At 34.2% G+C, this 23756-nt stretch overlaps 1 protein-coding gene across 1 annotated transcript in view; it reads left to right on the top strand.

Annotated features, from left to right (window-relative positions):
- Positions 1-23756, top strand: part of COL21A1 (collagen type XXI alpha 1 chain) — a 233169-nt gene that overhangs the window by 165258 nt on the left and 44155 nt on the right. The window contains exons 15-17 of the mRNA XM_034991134.1: positions 403-458; positions 577-630; positions 21382-21435. Coding sequence (XP_034847025.1) covers positions 403-458; positions 577-630; positions 21382-21435 — 164 coding nt within the window. The remainder of the gene's footprint in view (positions 1-402; positions 459-576; positions 631-21381; positions 21436-23756) is intronic.

Below are 23756 nucleotides of genomic sequence, written 5' to 3'. Positions count from 1 at the left end.
CAATACAGCCTCTAGCAAAACTAGGCTGTCCAGAACCTCTGGTAAAAGAATTGTTTACCGTTGTACCAAGAAAAAGTTGGGAAACCACCAAGATCCATATGTGTGTGCCCAAGCCAACTTCAAAGAATTTGTGCTGTGAGACCTAAAGTCTTAGGAATTTGCCTAAAATGAAAAAACATGTCAGCAGGGCCCATGGTGGTTCCATGTGTGCTAAATATGCCCACGCCAAGGTCAAGCATGCTTGCTTTATTGAGCAGAAAATCATTGTGGATGTGTTGAAGGCACAAGCACAGAGTCAGAAAGCTAAGCAAACAAAAAAATGAAGCGTTTCTGAGTAATAAAAACAAAAATTGAAAATAAAATTATTGCATGGGTCGTTTTCTAAGTGTTTGTTTTTAATACAGGGTGCAAAAGGTGAAAAGGGGAATGCTGGATTTCCTGGCCTTCCTGGACGTGCTGTGAGTTTGATAGAAAAAGCTCTTCAGTATTTTACTTTAAATAAAAATTGTACTGCCTTCTTTTAGAAAGAAAAATTAGTGCAAAAAATATATTAAAATACATGTGTTTATTTTTTAGGGAGAACCAGGAAGACATGGAAAGGATGGATTAATGGGTAGTCCTGGTTACAAGGTATTTACATAAAAAAACCAAAAGATTTCTGTAACTCGTGAGTGAACATTAGAAAAATGTACTGATACTTGACTTTGTTTACATTATGACATTGGTATAAAATAATGAGCTGAAAGTGTTTTACTGTAATTTAAAAATGGTAGTAAATTTCTTTTGAGTCTACTGTGAATTCTTAGGTGTTAGAAATAGAATCTCTGGATATTAGAAGGTTGAACTTCTTTGATAAGCCATTCAAATTGGTTTGTTTGGTGGGTTAGAGGCAGAGGTACCAAGCTCTTATCTACCAATAAGGGAGGTACTTGGTGGGAGGTAGGGGGGGACTTCATCCTTAACCTTAACAACTTCTTTACCAGTTGTATGATATTAGTATGAGAGAATTAGAGCAAGAGGAACCGCAAAGTGCCTGTCATTCACCACCCCTAAAAAACTCAAAGGCACATGCCCTTACGATGATGGGTTAGCACCATCATATTCTTACATAAAGAAACTTTTTTTGGTTAATAATCAAATAGAAATGGGCTTTCTATGCTGTAGTTTGTTAAATAAAAGGGTATCAATCCTGTATATATATTTAAGTCAGTCTATCTGGGATGTGCCAACAGCCCACATAATTGTTCTGCTATAAGTTTTTTGAATACCTAAGGAGAGGATTTGTGTAATCCATCAACCAGTGAGGCCACTTGGTCAAGCATTGGATTTAGAGATGTCATCATGGTCCCTAGTCATCAGGCCAAACTTGCTCAAAAATCCAGTTCAGATTTTCTTGGTCTGCTACTGATTTCTTTTTTGTTGGACAAATTATTCATTTATTTGCTTAATAAGTATTATGAAAGTTCCCCAAATATCCATGACTCCTTAAATATTATAAATAGTGCTTCCTGAATTTAAAATATTGGGGCTCATTTGCTAACCCATCATCATAAGAGCTCAGTCATGTGTTAATTATATTTCACTGATTCTGTATTTTATTTCCCATTTGTTAATTAAACAGACATTTACTGATATTTATTAGGTGCTAGACATACAGAGGGGAAGAAGACCGTCACAACCCTTATTTTTATGGAGGTTATAATCTAGTCTCTCTTTATTAAAGAACACAGATTCTTTTCTTTACCTGCAAATTTGGCATTCATCTAATTTAATTTTTGTCTTCTGTTACCATTAGCCCATGTGCCCCAAGAAATGAGATTATAGTTTTGGGGGGTAGTAAAGTTTAGAGACTAGAACTGAGTTGGATTCCCACCGCTTGGTGACTTTTTCTAACCAGCTGTACGTCCTTTGACAAATACTTTGACCTTCCAGTTTTCTCCATTTAAAAAATGTACCTCTGAAGCAAATAATACATTATATGTTAAAAAAAAAAAAAAAAAAGATAGCAGGAGGGTAAGAATGAAGGGGGTGGAAATCGGAGGGGGAGACGAACCATGAGAGACAATGGACTCTGAAAAACAAACTGAGGGTTCTAGAGGGGAGGGGAGTGGGAGGATGGGTTAGCCTGGTGATGGGTATTAAAGAGGGCACGTTCTGCATGGAGCACTGGGTGTTATATGCAAACAATGAATCATGGATCACTACATCAAAAGCTAATGATGTAATGTATGGTGATTAACATAACATAATAAAAAAAATGGGATAAATGTTACCTACTTAGAATGGTGTGGTAGGGACTGAGAACAATAGAGCACCCAGCATAGTACTTGTCAGAGAATATATTCAATAAGGAATTAGTTTCTTTGTCCATTTTTTGATTAGAACATTACTTTAAGATCCTTTTTTGAGCTTTTTAAATTTATTTTTATTTTTTTTTTAAGATATTTATTTATTTGACAGAGAGAGAGACAGCAAGAGAGGGAACACAAGCAGGGGGAGTGGGAGAGAGAGAAGCAGACTTCCCGCCAAGCAGGGAGCCTGATGTGGGGCTCGATCCCAGGACCCTGGGATCATGACCTGAGCTGAAGGCAGATGCCTAACGACTGAGCCACCCAGGCGCCCCTTGAGCTTTTTTTAAAAACCCACTTTATTGAGGTATGAGTGACATACAGAAGTTACATATTTCATGTATACAACTTGGTGAGTTTGTACATGAGTATATTCTCAAGAAATCATCACCACAGTCAGTGCCATAAACATATCTGTCACCTCAAAAGTTTCCTCCCTCTCTTTTTTTTTTTTTTCGTGGTGACAGCATTTAATATAAGGTCTGCCTTCTTAGCTAATTTTAAAGTTTGCATTACAGCATTGTTAACTGTAGGCACTAAGCTGTATGGTAGATTTCTAGGTCTTACTCATTTTACATAATTGAAACTTTACCCTTTGACCAATACTTCCGTGTTTCTCCCTCTCCCCAGCCCCTGGTAACCACCATTCTACTCTCTTTTTCTGTGAGTTTGACTGTTTTAGATTCCACCTGTAAGTGGGATCATATAGTATTTGTCTTTCTATGTCTGGCCTATTTCACTTAGCATATGTCTTCTGGGTTCATCCATGTTGTAACAAATGGCAGGATTTCCTTCTTTTTTGAGGATGAAGCGTATGTCTGTGTGTGTGTGTGTTTGTCTATATGTCTTATCTGTGTCTATCTAGATATCACATTTTCTTTGTTCATTCAACTGTCAAGAGACATTTAAGTTGCTTTTATGTTTTGACTATTGTGAGTAATGCTGCGGTGGACATGGCACTACAAGTATGTCTTCGAGATCCTGATTTCCATTCCTTTGGATATATACCTGGAAGGAAGATTGCCACAGCATATAGTTGTTATCTCTTTAATTTTTCGAGGAACCTCTGTAACTGTTTTCCATAGTGACTATATCAATTTACATTCCCACCAACAGTGTACAGGGCTTCTAGTTTTTCCACATCCTTTCCAAGATTTTTTTTTTTTTTTTGGCTAATAGCCCCAACAGATTTGAGATGATATTCCACTCTGGTTTTGATTGCATTTCCCCATTGATTAGTGATGTTGAGCTCCTTTTCATATACTTGTTGGTCATTTATGTCTTTTTGCAGAAATGACTATTCAGTTCCTTTGCCCATTTTTAAATTGGGTTGTTGTTATTATTACTGCTATTGAATTGTAGGAGTTCCTTATATATTTTGGATATTAACCCTTTATCAGATAGATACATGGCTTGCAAATATTTTCTCCTAATCTGTGGGTTGCCTTTTCATTTTGTTGATGGTTTTCTTTTTTTGTGCAGAAGCCTTTTGGTTTGATGTAGTCCCACTTCTCTAATTCTGCTTTTGTTGCCTATGCTTTTGGTTCCTGGATTGTACGTAGGAATTTTGGGATTCTTTTTTCTATTTATATAAAAAATGCCATTGGGATTTTGATAGGGATTTCATTGAATCTGTAGGTCATTTGTGGTAGTGTGGACATTTTAACAATAAAAAATGTTCCAATCCGTGAACTAGGGATTAGGAATGGCTTTTCATTTATTTATGTCTTAAGTTCTTTCATCAGTGTTTTGTAGTTTTTAGTGTATAAGTCTTTCTCCTTTTTGGTTTAGTTTATTTCAAATTATTATTTTTGATGCTATTATAAATATGGTTGCTTTCTTAATTTCCTTTTTGTATGGTTTGCTGTTAGTGTATAAAAATGCAATTGACTTTTGTATGTTGATTTCATATCCTGCAACTTTACTGAATTTATTAGTTTTGACAATTTTTTAATGGAGTCTTTAGGTTTTTCCATATATGAGATCATGTCATCTACAAACAGAGACAATTTTCTTTCTTTTACAATTTAGATGTTATTTCTTTCTTTTTCTTGCCTAATTTCTCTGGCTAGTACTTTCAGTACTGTGTTGAAAAGAAGTGGCAAGAGTGGGCATCTTTGGCTTGTTTCTGATCTTAAAGGAAAAGCTTTCAGTTTTTTTTCATTAAATATGTTCACTGTGGGTTTTTCATATATATGTCATCTTTATTGTGTTGAGTTAAATTCCTTCTATACCTAGTTTTTTGAGACTTTTAATCATGAAATGGTGTTTTGTCAAATGTTTTTTTCTACATTTCTTGAGATGATGTGATTTTTATCTTTTTTTCTGTTAATCTGATATATCACATTGATTTGCATATACTGCCATCTTTGCATCCCAGGATAAATCCCACTTCATTATGGTGGATGATCCTTTCAATATGCTGTTGAATTCAGTTGGATATTATTTCTTCAGGAGTTCTGCATGTATGTTCATCAAGAATATTGGCCTGTAGTTTTCTTTCCTTGTGGTTTTAGTATCATGCTAATACTAACCTCATAAAATGATTTGGGAACTGTTTCCTCTTTTATTTTTTGGAAGATTTTAAGAAGGATTCATATTAATTCTTTAAATGATTAGTGGAATTTATCTGTGAAGTCTGCCTGTCCTGGGACTTTCTTTATTTTAGGAGATTTTTCATTACTGATTCAATCTCCTTATTTGTTATTGGTCTGTTCAGGCTTTCTCTTTCTTCTTAATTCAGTCTTGTTAGGTTTTATATTTCTAGGAATTTATCCATTTCTTCTAGTTTTTCCAGTTTGTTGGCATATAATTATTCATAAGAGTCCCTTGTGATCTTTTTTATTTCTGTGGCATCAATGTCACAGAAATAAAATGTCTCTTCTTTTGTTTCTGATTTTATTTGAGTCTTCCCTTTTTTTTTCTCAGTCTAGCTAACTAAGGATTTGTCCATATTTTAGATCTTCTTAAAAAATAAACTCTGGCTTTAATTATTTTTTCTTTTGTTTTTGTATTCTCTGTTTCATTTATTCTTGCTCTAATCTTAATTATTTCCTTCCTCCAGCTAACTTTGGGCTTGGTTCTTTTTTTTCTAGTTTTTGCCCTTTTTTTAAAAAAAGATTTTATTGATTTATTTGAGAGAGAGAGCACACAAGAGCGGGGAGAGGCAGAGGGAGAAGGGGAAGCAGACTCCCCGCTGATCAGGGAGCCCTACTTGGGGCTCGATCCCAGGACCCTGGGATCATGACCTGAGCCCAAGGCAGACGCTTAACTGACTGAGCCACCCAGGTGTCCCTAGTTTATTTCCCTTTTTGATATTAATCTGGATAGCGTGTTTGCATGAACATACCTACAAGTGTAAACCTTATTTCACTTGTTAACAGGTTTATTCATAAATAAGCCACACGTTACAGAGTTTACCTATTTAATTTACTGCACACACAATTCAGTGATTTTGAGTATATTTACAGAGTTACTCAGTCATCACTGTAATCTAATTTTAGAACATTTTCATCACTTCAAAAAGAAATCTTATACCCATTAGCAGTCACTCCCAATTTCCTACCAGCCACTTGTGCTCTATTTTTAGCCCTCTGCAACCTCTAATCTACTTTATATCTTTGTGGATTTGCCCATTCTGAATATGGAGTTTTAGTTTGCATTTCCATGATAATGGCAGTGTTGATATCTTTTTATGGGCTTGTTGGCCATTGATGTTATCTTCTTTTGTGGGATGTCTATTCAAAACATTTGACCAATTAAAAAAAATTTGGGTTTTTATCTTCTTATTAATGAGTTGTAAGATTTCTTTATGTGTTCTGGCTATAAGTTCTTTATCAGATATATGTTTGAAAATACTTTCTTGCCCTCGTATTGTTTTTTCACTTTCTTAATTGTGTCTTTTGATAAGAAAAGGTTTTTAATCTAGATGAAGTCCAGTTTCTTAATTTTTTTTTTTGTGGTTCATGCCTTTTGTATCATATTTAAGAATATTTACCTAACTTAAGGTTACAAGACTTTCTCTTGTCTTTTCTTCTAAAAGGAAAAAAATCAGTTTTTCTAAATACTTATATTTAGAACATTATATTTATAAAACTTTATCATCTTAGCCTATAAATTTAGGCCTATGATCCATTTTGATGATTTTAATTTCTATGTATGACATGAGGAAAAAATCAGGATTGTACATTAGTACACCTAATTCTTTTTTTTCCATTAGTACACCTAATTCTTTCAGCATCATTTATTTTTTTTCTTTTAAAATTTTTTATTTAAATTTAAATTTTATTTAAATCCCATTTAATTAACATATACTGTATTATTAGTTTCAGAGGTAGAATTCAGTGATTCAGGGCACCTGGGTGGCTCAGTCAGTTAAGTGTCTGCCTTGGGCTCAGGTCATCCTGGGATCAAGTCCCATATCCAGCTCCCTGCCTCCCCCTCTACCCCTCTCACCTGTTTGTGTTCTCACTCTCTCATGTTCTCTTTCTCAAATAAATAAATAAATATTAAAAAATATTAAATATTTAAAAAAATTCTGTGATTTGTCAGTTGCATATAACACCCAGGGTTCATTACATCAAATGCCCTCTTAATGCCCCTCCCCCAGAAGATCAGCAACAGCCAGCCAAGACCAAGTTTATTGATCAGTGAGAACGGCAGAACTCCAGCGCTAGGGGAATACTGCACATAGAATTCAAGGCTTTTTTCCCATGATTCTTTAGTCCTTCAAAGTTAATTTTTTTAACTTTTTTTTTTTGAATTTTTCTTTTTCCCTTTTTTAACCAACATCTTAATCTCTTTTTAAAAAAAAAAATCTTTTTTATTTTTCATTTTTAGAGTCATATTCTATCCCTTCATAGTAGTTACCCTTATTTTTGGTATATATATATATAAGTTCTCTCTTTCAGCATCATTTATTAAAAAGACTATCATTTCCCATTGAATTACATGAGCATTTTCACCAAATAAAATTTGATCAATACAATTGAAACTATTTTTGGACTCTTGATTCTGTTGCACTAATCTATACATCTGGCCTTTTGTCAACAACACACCGTCTTGATTATCATAGCTTTAAAGTTTTGAAATCTGACAGTTTAAGTATCTAAACTTGTTTTTCTTTTTAAAATTGTAATGGATATTCTAAGTGTATGAAATTCCATATAAGCTTAAGTGTCAGCTTGAAAAACTACAAAAAAGCCTGAGTTTTATTAAGTATACTTTTTAGTTTGGAATAGTTTTAGATTTATAGGAAAGTTGCAGATACAGTATACAGAATTCCCTTACACACTTTACCCAGTTTCTCCTGATGTTAACATCTTATATTACTATGGCACATTTGTCAAAACTAAGAAATCAATATCAATGCACTGATGTAAATTGAACTCCATACTTTATTTGGATTTTATTAGTTTTTCAAGAATGTTCTTTTTCTGTTCCATGATCTAATTGAGGATATACCACATAGCATTATTTTTTTATGCCTCCTTAGTCTTTTGTAATATATGATAATTTCAGTCTTCTTTTTCATGACTTTGACAGTTTTGAAGAGCTTTGGTTCTGTATTTTGTAGAATGTTACTCAGTGTGGGTTTTTCTGATGTTTTCCTCATGATTACGCTGGAATAATAGGTTTTTTTTTTTTTCGTGGGGAGGGAAGGATAACACAAAGGTGAAGTGCCCATCTCATCATATCAGAGAGTATATGCTATCCACATGACTAATCATTGATTATATTAACTTTGATCATTTGGTTATGGTAGTATTTGTCATGTTTCTTCATTGTGAAGTTATTGCTTTTTTTCTTGCACTTTTTTTTTTGGAATTGAGTTACCAAGTCCAGCCCCTACTCAAGATAGGGCAGAAGGGCTGAGATTAAGCTTAAACTTTTAGAGAGGAGAGTATGTATATATATATCTTTACATTTGTTTGAGGAGAGTTATGGTTGTAACAGTCTTCCAATCCATGAACATAGTATATCATTTCACTTATAGTTTTTCTTTATCTCAGCAATGTTTTGTAGTTTTCAGTGTACAGATCTTGTATGTCTTTTGTTAAATTTATACCCAAATATTTCATTTTTAAAAATATTCTTGTGAAGAGATTTTTAAAGATTTATTTTTTTGTTACTAGCCTATGAAAATAGAACTAGTTTGGTATGTTGATCATATATCCTGCAATATTGCTAAACTCACTTAATGATTCCTGCAACTTTATTTGGAAATTCCTTACATTTTTCTGTATAGATGATCATGGTATTTAGAAATAAATACCATTTTCTTCTTCTAGACTAATCTGTATGACTAAAATTTATTTTAATGATTTTATTGCACTGTACAGGCCCTTCAGTACAATCTTGAATAGTAGTGAGAGTGTACATTTCTTGCCTTGTTCCTAACCCTAGGCAGTCTTTTACCAGTAACTGTTGGTTGTTGATTTTATATAGAAACCCTTCATCAGGTTGAGAAAATTCCTTTTTATTTGTAGTCTTTTGAGAGTTTTTCTCTTTAATTATGATCAGGTGTTGAATTTTTCAAAAAATTTTTCGGCATTTATTGATTTATATTGTTTTCCTCCCTTATTTCATTAATATGTATAACATTGATTTTGTATGTTACATTAATCTTGCATTATTGGGATAAATGCCAGTTAGCCATTTTATATTATTCTTTTTATGACTGCTGGATTCAATTTGGAAATATTTTATTAAGTACTTTTGTGTCTGTGTTCATGAGAGATAATGGTCAGTAGTTTTCTTGTGATTTTTTTGTATGGCTTTGGTATCAAGGTAATATTAGCTTTTCTGAAAGATTTGTGTAGAATTGGTATCATTTTTTTCCTTGTTTGGTAGAATTTACCAGTGAAACTGTCTGGACTTGGGCTTTGTAAGTGTAAGGAAGATTCTAATTACTAATTAAATTCCTTTACTAAATATTGGGCTATTTAGTGTTTCTCTTTCTTCTTGAGTAAGTTTTGGTAATTTGTGCCTTTCAAGGAATTTGTTCATTTCATTTCCAGTTTGTTGGCATATTTTATTTATTACATTGCCTTATTCTTGTCCTTTTATTTATTTTTTAATTTTTTTTTTTTAAGATTTTATTTGCGAGAGAGAGAATGAGAGACAGCATGAGAGGGAGGAGGGTCAGAGGGAGAAGCAGACTCCCTGCTGAGCAGGGAGCCCGATGCGGGACTCGATCCCAAGACTCCAGGATCATGACCTGAGCCAAAGGCAGTTGCTTAACCAACTGAGCCACCCAGGTGCCCTCTTGTCCTTTTAAAATTATTTGTTTTATTTTTTAAATTTTAATTCTAGTGTAGTTAACATACAGTGTTACATTAATTTCAGGTGTATGGTATAGTGATTCAGCAAGCCTATCCATTACTCAGTGCTCATCATGAAAAGTGTATTCTTTAATCCCCATCACCTATTTTACCCATCCCCCCCGTGCACCTCCCCTCTGGTAACCATCACTTTGTTCTCTATTCTTAAGAGTCTGTTTCTTGGTTTGTCTCTCTCTCTTTTTTTTCTCTTTGCTCATTTGTTTTGTTTCTTAAATTCCACACATGAATGAAATCATGTGGTATTTTTCTTTTTCTGACTATTCCACTTAGCATTATACTCTCTAGCTCCATCCATGTTGTTGCAAATGACAAGATTTCATTCTTTTTTATGGCTGAATAATATTCCATTGTATATATGTGCCACATCTTTATCCATTCATCTATTGATGGGCACTTGGGCTGCTTTCATAATTTGGCTTTGTAAATAATGCTGCAATAAATAGAGGGGTGCATGTATCCCTTTCAATTAGCGTTTTTGTATTCTTCAGGTAAATACCTAGTAGTGCAATTATGGATCGTAGGATAGTTCCATTTTTAACTTGTTGAAGAACCTCCATACTGCTTTCCACAGTGGCAGCACCAGTTTGTGCTCCCACCAGAAGTGCACAAGGCTTCCTTTTTATGCACATTCTCTCCAACATTTGCTTCTTGTGTTTTATATTTTAGCCATTCTGACAGGTGTGAGGAGATACCTAATCATAGTTTTGATTTGCATTCCATGATGATGATGATGATGAGCATCTTTTCATGGGTCTGTTGGCCATCTGTATGTCTTCTTTGGAGAAATGTCTGTTCATATCTTCTGCCATTTTTAAATTTGGTTATTTGTTTTTTGGTAGTTCAGTTGTATAAATTCTTTATATATTTTGGATACTAACCCTTTATCAGAGATGTCATTTGCAAATATATTCTCCCATTCAGAAGGTTGTCTTTTAGTTTAGTTGACTGTTTCCTTTGCTGTGCAGCAGTTTTTACTTTGATATAGTCCCAGTTGTTTACTTTTGCTTTTGTTTCCCTTGCCTCAGGAGACATATCTAGAAAAAAGTTGTTAAGATTGATGTTGGAGAAATTACTGCCTGTACTTCTTCTAGGATTTTTTTTTATTTTTTTAAGATTTTATTTATTTATTTGACAGAGACACAGCGAGAGAGGGAACACAAGCAGGGGGAGTGGGAGAGGGAGAAGCAGGCTTCCCGCGGAGCAGGGAGCCCAACGTGGGGCTCGATCCCAGGACCCTGGGATCATGACCTGAGCCAAAGGCAGATGCTTAACGACTGAGCCACCCAGGTGCCCCACTTCTTCTAGGATTTTTATGGTTTCAGGTCTCACAGTTAAGTCCTCAATTCATTTTGAATTTATCTTTGTTTGGTGTAAGCAAGCAGTCCAGTTTCATTCTTTTGCATGTAGCTGTCCTTTTTTCCCCAGTACCATTTGTTGAAGAGCTTGTCTCTTTCCCATTGGATATTCTTTCCTGCTTTGTCAAAGATTAATTGACCATATACATGTGGATTTATTTCTGGGCTTTCTGTTCTATTACATTGATCTGTGTGCCTGTTTTTGTGCCATATTCTTGTCCTTTTAATGTATGATTTTTAATGTTCTTTCATTCCTGATATTATATATTATGTAATAATCATTTGTTATTGGTGGTTATAATTGAATTCATGCACCGCAGGGTTTTTTCTCAGCTTCTCCATTATCATCTGGACCTGATGCTCTTTGTGTTGAATAGCTTCTTGATAACTTTCTCTTATTTCTTACATGGAAATTGCTTGGCTTAAGCACTCTATCTCTCACAGGGTCAATAATAGTAAACTTCATTCTTTTAGGAAATTAGTTATTCCATCTAGATTTTTCAAATGACTTATACAGGATTGTGCAAATCCTTTAATGGTTTTTAAAAAGTTTTCTTGGTTTCAGTAATTATTCTTCCTTTGTTATTTCTTTGAATATTTATGCTTTCGCTTTCTACTTTTTTTTGTTTGTTTTTTTTTTGCTTGATTAAAAATGAGATTTTGGCTTTTTTATTTTGTTGGTTTTTTCCCCCCCCAAAGATCCAACATAATTTAATTTTTAACTTCATTGATTTTCCATTTCTGGTTTTTCTTTTGTTTTTATTTTTGTCTGTACTACTTCCTTCCTTCCTTCCTTTTTTTTTTTCTTATATTTTTCTAGATTTTACAATTGGGAAATGAATTTATTTTTGCTGCATTACTATTTTTTGCTTTTAGTATTTAAATTTATACATACTTTTTGATTATTGTTTCAATTGTATTCCCTTGATTTTAATGTGCAGTGTTTTCATTATTACTTTTTAGAAATTCTGTAATTTTGATCTTCTCTTTTTCCTAGAAATTGTTTAAAAGTTTAAAAAAATTTATGTTGAAAATTCTTTTATTTTGATTCTGTTGTCAACTTCTGGTTTTATTGCACTATATTGGAGAATGTTATTTGCATAACGTCTTCTTAATGGGATTTGTTGTAATTTTTTCCTGGGCTTATATGTTCAATTGTCAGAAATGTTTCCTGTCATATAAGAAGGTAAATATCTATTTTGAGAATGGGAAACTCAATATACATTTGTAAAATTTTCTTTATTGAATATCTTCTTTAAATATTCTATATATTTAATTTTTTTTAACCTATCTTGTGTCATCTAGTCATTTTTATCTAGTCGTCTTCTATCCTGTTTCATGAATGGGGTTTTTATTTGTTGCATGGATATTCATAACTCTTACATCTTCATTTTGGATTGTGGCTTTTGACATCAAGTTTTAGCTGGAAGTTTACTTTGTCTTATATATGAGAATTGCATTTCTTCATTTTGATTATTCTTATTTGCTTAAACCTTTGCGCATTCTTTGGTTTGCTTTTTCCATAATTTTTAGTTTCTCTTATCTCAGGCGTAGAGTTGGTCTTTCCTTTTAAAAGCAGTTTGAAATTTTTTTCTTTTAAGAGATTGAGTCTATTTTTATTCACTAATAGGTTTGGCCTTACATCTGTCATAATGCTTATGTTCTAATTTTGTTATATTACTATGTGCCCTGTGCACTATTTGCTATGCTTCTTTCTCAACGTGGTCAGTTTTAAATTTCTTTTTGCCTTGCCTTTCTTTGGGATTTAGGAAGTTTATGTTTTTCCAGTGCTCTTTTTCCTTCCAGTTTCATTGAGTTAATTGACATACAGCACTGTATACATTTAAGGTGTACAAGAGAATGATTTTACCTACATATATTTTGAAACGATGACCACAAAAACTTTAGTTAACATCCATCACCTCTCATATAGGTCCAAAAAATTTTTTTTCTTGTTATAAGAACTCAGGATCTCTAGTCTCTCAGCAGCTTTCACATATACCATACAGCAATGTTAACTACTGAGGGTCTTTATACAAATACCTTTAGTCGCCTATAAAAATACAGTTTAGAATTCCTTTAGAAGCCTTTTGCCTTCCTTAGGCATCTATGCTTTGTGTTGCTAACTTTAAATGATACCTTATCATCTCTGTGGCAGTTAATGAATTCTATTTTCCTCTTTCCTTCCTCCTCTTCTTATTTGTTTAATGATATTACTTCTACTTCATCAGATTATGTAATATTTATAAACGATTTTCCATTCTTGTCCCTCCTTTGCTTCAAATCTGCAATTAAATATATTCAGTGTTCATCACCAGCCCCTTTACCAATAATTCCTTGTCACCATTTTGGTTTATGAAGCTTTTTCTATAGTGTATTCCTTAGGAAGTGCTTGTGAATACAGTATTCTCTGAATTCTTGTATTTTAACATGTTTTCTTTGTTCTTGTTACTTGAATGACAATTTGGCTGTCACTGTCTTGTCGCTGTCATTAGAAACTCTTGTCTCAGTGCTTTTCACGGTTTTTCTTTGAATTTCTTTGAGATGTTGTTCCATGGCTGTTATGTGTGCTTCTGATGTCAACCTAATTGTCTTTCCTTTGTAAGTGGCTTTGTCTTTTCATATGGAAGCCTGGAGAGTTAAAACAAAACAAAAACCTTTATGTGGAAAGTCTAAGAGCATAATTTATGTCTCAGAATTAAGAATTCCACTTATCCCAGAATCCTTTTAATAAGTGGATTCAGGGCTTCTTTTAATTCTGGAGTATTATCTTGGATTATAGTTTTTAAAATATGTATATATATTTAAGGTTTTATTGATTTATTTTAGAGAGAGAACATGATTGAGAGGGGCAAAAGGACAGGGATAGAGAATATCCGTGCTGAGCACGAAGCCCGATGCAGGGCTCCATGTCATGACCCTGAGATCACTGTCTGAGCTGAAACCAAGAGTCAATCACTTAAGTGACTGAGCCACTTAGGTGCCCCTTGGATTATAGTTTTAAATAGAAGTTCTGTTACATTGTTTTAATTTATATCTAAGGACTCTAATTTTAGATATGTTGCGACTTCTTGAGCTAACTTCTACCTCTACCACTTTCCTCACCTTTTTTATCTTTTTTAAAAAATTCATTTTTATTGGCGATGTTTAGTTTTTTCTCTCTCAGTGCCTTTAAAAATTTAAAGTTAAATATTTTCTCCCTTAGTTTCTAGTAATTTAATTGTGATAGCTGAGATTATTTTGTCTTTTCAATTTATTTCCTGTGTTCTTATTTTATATCATCCTTGCTTATGTCTGAAAAATACTTGTGTAACATTAATCCAGGTTATGGCATTTTGTTGCAGTTTTTTCCTGCTTCATGTTTATTTTTGTGTGAGGGAAATTTACTGAAATGTTTGGATTCTCATTTTCTGTTTTTCATTTAGTAGTTTTGTTTGGATATTGTCTGCAAGTTTTCTCAATTTGAAATGTTTTAAATATATTTAGACCTCTAATAGTAGGGGTATAAAAGTTTGAGTGGCTTACTAGGCTTCTTATTTCTTGAGCATCTCCTTTTTATGTATAGTAAAGTTTGATGTTTAATTAATGGAATTGTTTATTGGGATGGGTTAAGTATGTCTTCTGTTGGGGAGGTGGAGAAATGAGAAGTACAATGTGTGCATTTAAGATTTCTGTGGCACATTTAAGAGTAAATGTCCAGCAAGTAGTTAAATCCTGATAAGGAGCTCTATCTCATTTGGAGAGGGGGAGGAATTGGAGAGTGAACAGAACTGGAAGGGATTATGGCAGGAGCCTGCTTCTCCCTCTGCCACTCCCCCTGCTTGTGCTCACTTGTATGTACTCTTTCTCTCCTTCTCTCTCTCTCTTTTTCCCTCTCTCTCTTTTTCTCTGACAAATCTTTAAGAGAGAGAGGTAAAAAAAAAAAAAGAATGGGTGGATGAAAATTCAGGTTAGTGTGTTGGTTTGGTGGCAAGATGTTGACTTCTGTTTTCTCTAAAGAAGTGCAAATTGTCACCGGTTGAGAGGGAAAAGTAAAGAAATAGAGAAGCCGCGTTGAAGTCTCGTTGAAGCTGGAAGTTATAGTCTATGTGACTGTCATACAATTTTCCCCCTCGCATTGCTATACTTATGTTATACTATACTTATACTATAACATTGCTGTACTGGGTCTGAGGAGGCTTTCAGTTTGATTTACTGAATATTGAGGTTTGCCTAAGCAAGTGCAGCAGATGAACAGATAAAGGGATGAGAATTTCAGTTAGCAATTGAAATACTGAAAAACAGTGTTTAAACTGGGTATGAAGAGACGTGAAACCAGGACAGGACACAGGATAGCAACAGACATAATTTATTGGATACTTACTACATGCCTGGCTCTTTTCCCAGCACTTTATATGCATTCTCACATTAATCTCATAAATCACTGAACTGTAAGTAAAAAAAAAAATTTTATCCTTTTACAGATGAGGAAACTAAGAATGGAGAAGATTAATAACTTGGCCAAGATCATGTAGACATAATTTAATAACCAATGAAAATTCCTTTCACCAAATTGTTGAAAAATCATGTTACGCCCAAATAGTCTTTCTAAAATATAGAAAATGTTGATGAAACTATTAGACTCTACTGTTTTTATGACATTTTAAAATATTAAAATATTAACTATATTTTTTAATTTTAATTTTAATTTTTAAAAAAGATTTTTATTTATTTGACAGAGACAGAGATAGCGAGAGCAGGAACACAAGCAGCGGGAGAGGGAGAGTAGGCTTCCCGCCAAGGAGGGAGCCCGATGTGGGACTCGATCCCAGGACCCTGGGATCATGACCTGAGCCAAAGGCAGACGCTTAATGACTGAGCCACCCAGGCGCCCTAACTGTATTTTTTTAGATACTTATTTTTTCTAAACAATAATGCTAAACCATAGCAGTAGAAATATAAAAATACCGTGTTATTTGAAAGAATGCAACATAAAAGAAATCATAAGACAAAGGATAGTTAAGACCCCAACTTTTTGGTGGCAGTGGATCAGCTCACTTTTATGAATCTTCCCTTCTGTGCCTAGAGATGTGCAAGGCACTTTCACAAAGCCTCTTATTTTGTTAAAAAAAATCTTATGACATTGGGAGTATTAATGTCACTTAGACAGTAAGGTCAGATTAAGACAGATGAATTAATTTATCCAGAAGTGCATTCAGTTACACAACAGAGATAGAATTCCAGGCCTAGTTTGTGTGGTTCCCCTCTCTGCATGATTCCTCCTAAACTTCTTGTCTGTTTATTTGGTAAGCAGGGAGAAGCTTCCCTAAGTCTTAGATCTTCAGTATATCTTTTGGCATGCTAGAGGTTTGTTTACAAACTAAGAATCAACCATGTAGTAAGATCAAAGTCAAAATAAAGTATTTAACAATAAAATAAGGAAACTCCTCAAAATTAAATTATATTTTAAAGGTCACCCACCTGATTTTGAGGGTTGTGATGGCCACAAACTAAGTTATTCTCCATTCTTTTAATTTTTTTGTGGGTAAGTACCAGAGGCCATAGCATGAAAGGAAATACACATACAATGCAAGTTTTACATGTCTGTTGTTGGTTGAAATTCCTTCTTAAAAATAGCTGCTTTTTGTGGAATAAATCATCTTTGACATTAGCTGTAGAAACTGGATTTAGAAATAATGTTTAGTGTAACATTTTTTCAATTCTTTTATATTAAGAAAGAAATTAATAATAGGATAGCAAAATAATAAATTAGAGCTAGGGACATGCTATATGCGTTTTTTCCACCATTCAAACAAATATACATGTACAAGGTTCTCCAGGCCATGAAAGCAATCAAATGATCAGGTTAGGTTCTGATTACAACACTGAATTTCACAGGTTGTGTATTGCCTTTAATTATTTTATGGAAAATGGCCCCAAAGAAATCATCCTTCATCTCCCAATGAAACATTATTCAGGCAATCAAGAGGACACTTCTAGGTAAAGATGATTTACCACCATCTTTGATAACCAATATGCATAATTTTACAACAGCAAATGCTGTAGCCCTATCCATCAATGTTTTTCCTCATTTCCTTTATCCCCTTGAAATTAAACATTTAGGAATAAACAACCCATTTCTCCTTCCTTGATATGCTTTAGTGTTTATAAAGAAGGGGACTATACCTTCTGCTCAGCACAATTCTAAGTATTCTAAGTAATAAAAAAAAAACCAACTCATATAGATGTTTCTTCCCTTTAAAGAATGTGCAAGTCAGGAAAACAACACCTATATAAACAAGATACCTGTTGAACAGCTTGGCCATCCTAAAACTCCGTGCCAAGTGTGAAGCTATATACAGTGTCATTGTAGAGAGGTGTTGGTAAGAGCAGAAAGGATGTGTAAGTATCTTGAGATCTGGGCTAGAACGTGGTACCAAGGGCTACTGTATCAGCACTTTTTGGGAACCTGTTGGAAATGCTGATTCCTGTTAAATCAGAAACTCTGGAGTCCACAGTTTGCAGTCTAACAAATTCTCCAGGAGATTCTGATGCAGCTAGTGTAAGAATCACTGCTGTAGATGATAAAGAATAGGTGATATTTTGTTCATATAATTATGTATCATGATGTACATGAAGTAGGAATAAAAATCCTCAAATAATTTGGGGACTTTGTTATTGAAATCTTTGATGATGATTAGTTACTTTTTACAAAACCTCCTGCTAATTGGAAAAAGTAAGATTGGGTCATCAGACAAGTAAGAGGAGAAATTTTTACCAGCCAAAGTAGTTATGTAATCCCAGATTTGTTTTTTCTACTATGTGACAACTGCCCTCCTCCATTTATATACAGAAGAGCTAAACTGCAGATTTACTTAGCAAGTCACATATGACAGTACCTGGAACTATGGGAAGGTACGTGGCCTAAAGACTTACAGATATGCCGTGGTCCTCAGATCATCAGAATCAGCTGGACTTCTGTTAAAACCAAATGCTGGGCTCCACCATCTGGAGTTTCTGATTCATTAGGTCTGCAGGAGGGCTTGAAATTTTGCCCTTTGAAGTTCCCACATGAACTGAAGCTGAGCTGGCTGATGGGGGGCCATACATGAGAACCAATGGCTTAGGTGAATCCTTCTGACTATTAATATGAATGTTAAGTTTAGGTATAGTCATTGCAGTATTTCCCTGTTGTATTAGGTCCTGACACATACCTTTAATTTTTCAGACTTTTTGACCTAGAGATTTTAAACTTAGTGGATCCTACATATATCTTTGTTTCTCTTTGGTATTTTCATAAGCTTTTCTGTAGAACCCCAATGGCTAGCAGCACCCCACCTCCCAATTTGGTTAATTTACAGGAAAACATTATTCTTTGCTCGCTCTGTTGTCAGCTGTCAGCTTGTCAGCTAGTGTTTGTAAATACAATTGGAACAGATGAACTATTTGGCTTGAGTTGGTATTTCACTGTGCTTATGAAATGCAAGAATTCACGAAAGTGGGAGAATCCATGTTCCATAATGTGATGTGGTTGAATTTTTTTTTTTTTCTAAGTGCTGATTATGTTAGCCAGGTTTTATTTGTTCTTCCTTCTGTGATTCATTTTCTATGGTTTTGGGAAATTCATTAAAATATGAAACTATGGAAAACAATGTTGGCATATGCATCAGTACATTTATTCCGAGACTCTTTCACCCTTAGACCTATTTCCACTCAGGCATTTGAAGTATTTACAAGAAAAAGGCTTTTGCTTTCCTTTCTTGCTCTCATGTAGAATGAAGTGTTTTCTCTGGTATGAAACAAAGTGTGGCATAATTGCAGAGAACTTTGCTTGTTATGATGCAATACTTTGCTGAACAGAAGACAAAATCATGGCTCCTAATGGCCGTTAGGTTTCAAAAAGCCTAAATGTTGGAGGGTGTGCCTGTGTTTGTATTTTAAGAGGCTTATTCCCCCTCTCCCCACCCTTTATTATACTGCCCCTGATAGTTTAATAGCTGTACTGATCTGTAAATATTATACATTTTAGGAACAAATTCAGCTAATATTTATTGTTAAGTATGTGTAGATACTTTTACGTACACTGGCAATTTGGGAAAAGTTTTGAGGATGCAAAAGGGTGGGTATCAAATAAGATGCTTAAAAAATTTGAGCATAGTATTTTAAAGGCATATAACTAAGAACTATGTTAGTTTTTACAGCCATCTAAAAATAAATATTTTAGGTGTTAATTTTAAAGAGGCGGATACTAAGGTAAAGTCTCAAATAATTTCAAGTAATAACTTATAAGTAACTCCACTTTTAATGAAAGCTTTATTTTGGTTTTAAAATGCAACTGTTGGGTGGCAAGGTTAAATTAGAATGATCAATTCTGATAGATCCAGAAGAATGATCCAATCCATTGGCTCCATTCCAAGAGAATGATCAACTTTAAAGTAAAAAGTAAAATAAAAATAAATATGAAAGGATTGATATAAACCTTGATCACATTTCCTTTGGCAATGAAAGTAATGTCCTACTGTCATAAGAATGAGTGTACAGTATCAGAGTTATTTTATAAATTAACTCAATTATCTGCTGCCATAATAGATTTGATATTTATATAGTCACTTCATGAATTCCATAATAAGTTATTTGATGTCAGGAAGGGTTAAAATCAATAATCCAGAAGGAATTTTTAAATTTCATATGTATTTTATATAATCCATTTTTATTTTTTATTTTATTTCTCTTATTGAGTACTAGAAGGCTTTTAACTTCTAGATACTAATTTGCTAACCCTTTGTTATTACATGCAAGTTTATTCTAATCTGTAGTCTATCTTTAGACTTTTAAAATATCTTTTGATAAGCCATTATATTTTTAGTATAGTCAGATAATCAAAATTTATTATGGTTTTATTACATTTTACTTAAAAAATTCTTCTCTGCCCCCAAATTATAAATATAGTTTCTTATGTTTCCTTCAAAAGGATTTAAAATTTTGTTTCTCATACCTTGGTCTTATTTCCTCTGTGTATGCATGTGTGTGATTATTCAGTTTTAAATTTTTAAATTATATTTAATAGTCCAAGTACCATTTGCTGCGGTTACAGTTCCTTTCCAGATACTGAACTTATTGAAGGCAGTTTTGGGCTCCCTTTTCTGTTCCACTCATCTTTTATCTCTCCCTGGGTTGGTGGTATACACTCTTAACTCCCATAGCTGGATATGTGTTCAGGAAAAAATTCATTTCACCCTCTTGGTCTTCTCCTAAATTGTCTTGGCTATTTGGTAATTTGTTTTTCTGCTTAAATCCTATAATCATTTTGCCACATTACAACAAAAATCTTCTTGGGATTTCTTTTGAAAATGCATTAAATTTTGATTAATTTGGAGACATCTAACATCTTTGTGCTATGAAGACTTTTTTTTTTTTTTTTAAAGATGTTATTTATTTATTTGAGACAGAATGAGATACAGAGAGCATGAGAGGGAGGAGGGTCAGAGGGAGAAGCAGACTCCCTGCTGAGCAGGGAGCCCAATGCAGAACTCGATCCCGGGACTCCAGGATCATGACCTGAGCCGAAGGCAGTCGCTTAACCAACTGAGCCACCCAGGCGCCCTGTGCTATGAAGACTTTATAGCTTCAAGACTGTGAATGAGGTTTTTTTTTATTATGTTATGTTAATCACTATACATTACATCATTAGTTTTTGATGTGTTCCATGATTCATTGTTTGCATATAACACCCAGTGCTCCATTCAATACGTGCCCTCTTTAATACCCATCACCAGGCTAACCCATCCTCCCACCCCCCTCCCCTCTAGAACCCTCAGTTTGTTTTTCAGAGTCCATAGTCTCTCATGGTTCGTCTCCCCCTCCGATTTCACCCCCCCTTCATTCTTCCCCTCCTGCTATCTTCTTGTTAAAAAAAAAGAAAAAAAGTGAGTTTTTCTGTCCATAAACAGCATATATATTTCCATTTATTTAGGTATTTTACCTAATTTGTTAACAGAAATCTATAATTGTATCTAAAAACATCCTGTACTATTATTAGAATTTTTCTTAGATATTAAGTAAATAATAAAATAGCAAACAAAATTTTGAATATTTTTATTGAAGTATAGTTGACATACAATGTTACATTTTTTTAATTGAAGTGTTATAGACAATTCCAGGTGTACAATATAGTGATTCACCAGTTCTGTATCAAGTATAGTTGCCATCTGTGACCATGTAAGTTATTAATAATAATAACCTAGAAGTAATTTTTCTGTTTGTATCTAAGGTACTTTAATATTTAATGTTATATATTATTATTTTATAAGCATGCCTGAAAATGGAATTCTCTCTCTCTTTTTTTATCTTCAAAAGGGAGAAGCAGGACCTCCAGGTGCTCCAGGTCAGGATGGATCACAAGGAGAGCCTGTGAGTACCTTCTGAATTCAGTTCTAAAGACTGAAGTTCTTTTCCTGTCATAAAATCCTTTATTTAAATACTCCTGTCAGGTTCCCTGTCCTTTGTTCAGTGACTTCCAGACTTAGAGGTTATAGCAGCTCTTTGTGGAACATTGTAAAATATTGAAAAATTTAATCCTTTTTTACAAAACAAGAAGAATGTCAAGAGCAGAAAATTCACATGCAGTATAAATTACAATCATGAGTACTCGTGCCCACACAAACAAATGGCTAATACGAACAACATGGTCTGTTGCTGAGCCTTCAGTCAGTGTCGCTTTGCCACTGGTTCTTTGTTTTGTAGTATGCCCCCTGGGGTCATGTGTTCAATAAAAACTGGCATAAGGAAAAATGATTGAGAAAGTACTGTATCTGAATCCTGGATATATGTGTTTTCAGCAAGTGTGCCAGATGACTCAACTTCACTTACCATTTTCCCCAACTTTTATTCCTACAACTCATGGCCAACATTGGCCAACATTGAAATACCTGCTGGTCTCATTTTATTCATCAAAGTAACTTAAGGGGAATTTAAATTTAGGGGAATTTGCAGCTTATTTTGGGGATGACTAGGTTAAGAAATTTAAAAACAGCCAAGATATATTGCATTTTTTCACAGAGTGTTCAGGTGAGTACTCAGAATTCAAATATTGGGCAGAAGAGGGAGAGCAGAATCACCAAAGCTTTTTAAGTTGGGTGAATGGATTGACCTACTCTTAGAATCATTCAATCAAATATTTATTGAGTTCTCATCTTGTGTATTATAATGCACTGGGGCAAGTTCTTTACGTAGCTACTGCCTTCACAGAGCTTATAATCTAGTTTGGAAGACAGCAAAAAAAATGATGCAAATAATTACCAACCTGAGGCAGTTTATAGTAAGTGCCGAATAGGGAATTTAACATGGAATGGGAAGGCCAGGGTTTAAAGATAATTTCTGTCACATTCCAGCTGTGCAAGCTTGGGTAAATCAGTTCACATCTCTGAAAACCTTTCTCCTTATCTGTGAAGTGTACATACTTACGATACCCACTTTGCTGTGTTGTTGTGAGGCTTTCATAGGAAACATATGGAAAAAAACTATGAAAACATTGCACAAATGCATAGAGTTCTCCTAAGCGCAGAAAGAATATAGGTGGGAATACAAACTGGTGCAGCCACTGTGGAAAATAGTATGGAAGCTACTCAAAAAATTAAAAAAATAGAACTACCCTATGATCCAGGAATTGCACTACTGGGTATATACCCAAAGAATATGAAGACACAAATTCAAATAGCTACATGCACCCAGATATTTACTGCAGCATTATTTACAATAGCCAAATTATGGAAGCAGCCCAAGTGTCCATCAACTGAAAATGGATAAAGAGGTGATTTTAGGGCGCCTGGGTGGCTCAGTTGGTTAAGCGACTGCCTTCGGCTCAGGTCATGATCCTGGAGTCCCGGGATCGAGTCCCGCATCGGGCTCCCTGCTCGGCAGGGAGTCTGCTTCTCCCTCTGACCCTCCCCCCTCTCATGCTCTCTCTCTCTATCTCATTCTCTCTCTCAAATAAATAAATAAAATCTTTAAAAAAAAGGTGATTTTATATCTATCATCTATCTATCTATATAGATATAGATATATGAATATTATTCAGCCATAAAAAAGAATGAAACCTTGCCATTTGCAACAACATGGATGAAGCTAGAGAGTATTATGCTAAGCAAAATAAGTCAGTCAGAGAAAGACGAATACTGTGATTTCACTCATGTGGAATTTAAGAAACAAAAGGGGAAAAAAGAAAAATAATCAGACTATTACAGACAACAACTTAATGATTGCTAGAGGGGAGAGTGGAGGGGGATGGGTTAAACAGGTGATGGGGATGAAGGAGTATACTTATGAGCACCAGGTGAGGTATGAAATTAATGAATCACTATATTGTACATATGAAACTAATACAACACTGTGTTCACTAACTTGAATTAAAGTAAAAACTTAAAAAAGAATATAGAAAGGGAATCTTGTATCTTGAGGTGATCGAAAAGTTTTTACCAAGGATTTGGGGCTAGATTTGATCATAAAAGGATGACTGGGAAAGAAAGGAAGACCAGAGGGAGGAGCATGAGTGAAGACACACAGGTAGGATGGTTAAGTGTGTGCCTAAGAAATAATGAAATGATCTGAAAGTGGCCCTGAGGCTGCAGTGATAGGAAGTGAAGTTGAGAAGGTGGGATAGGTTCATCATATGGAAATCCTCAACTGTGAATTTGGGGAGTAAGTTCTATTCACTTGGCATGGCAGTGATGTGA

The sequence above is a fragment of the Mirounga leonina genome, unplaced genomic scaffold (genome assembly GCF_011800145.1).
Source record: "Mirounga leonina isolate KUSES-001 unplaced genomic scaffold, KU_Mleo_1.0 Mir_53, whole genome shotgun sequence".
NCBI lineage: Eukaryota > Metazoa > Chordata > Mammalia > Carnivora > Phocidae > Mirounga > Mirounga leonina.
Note: the sequence above shows the minus strand (reverse complement) of the source record. Positions and strands in the feature narration are given on the sequence as shown.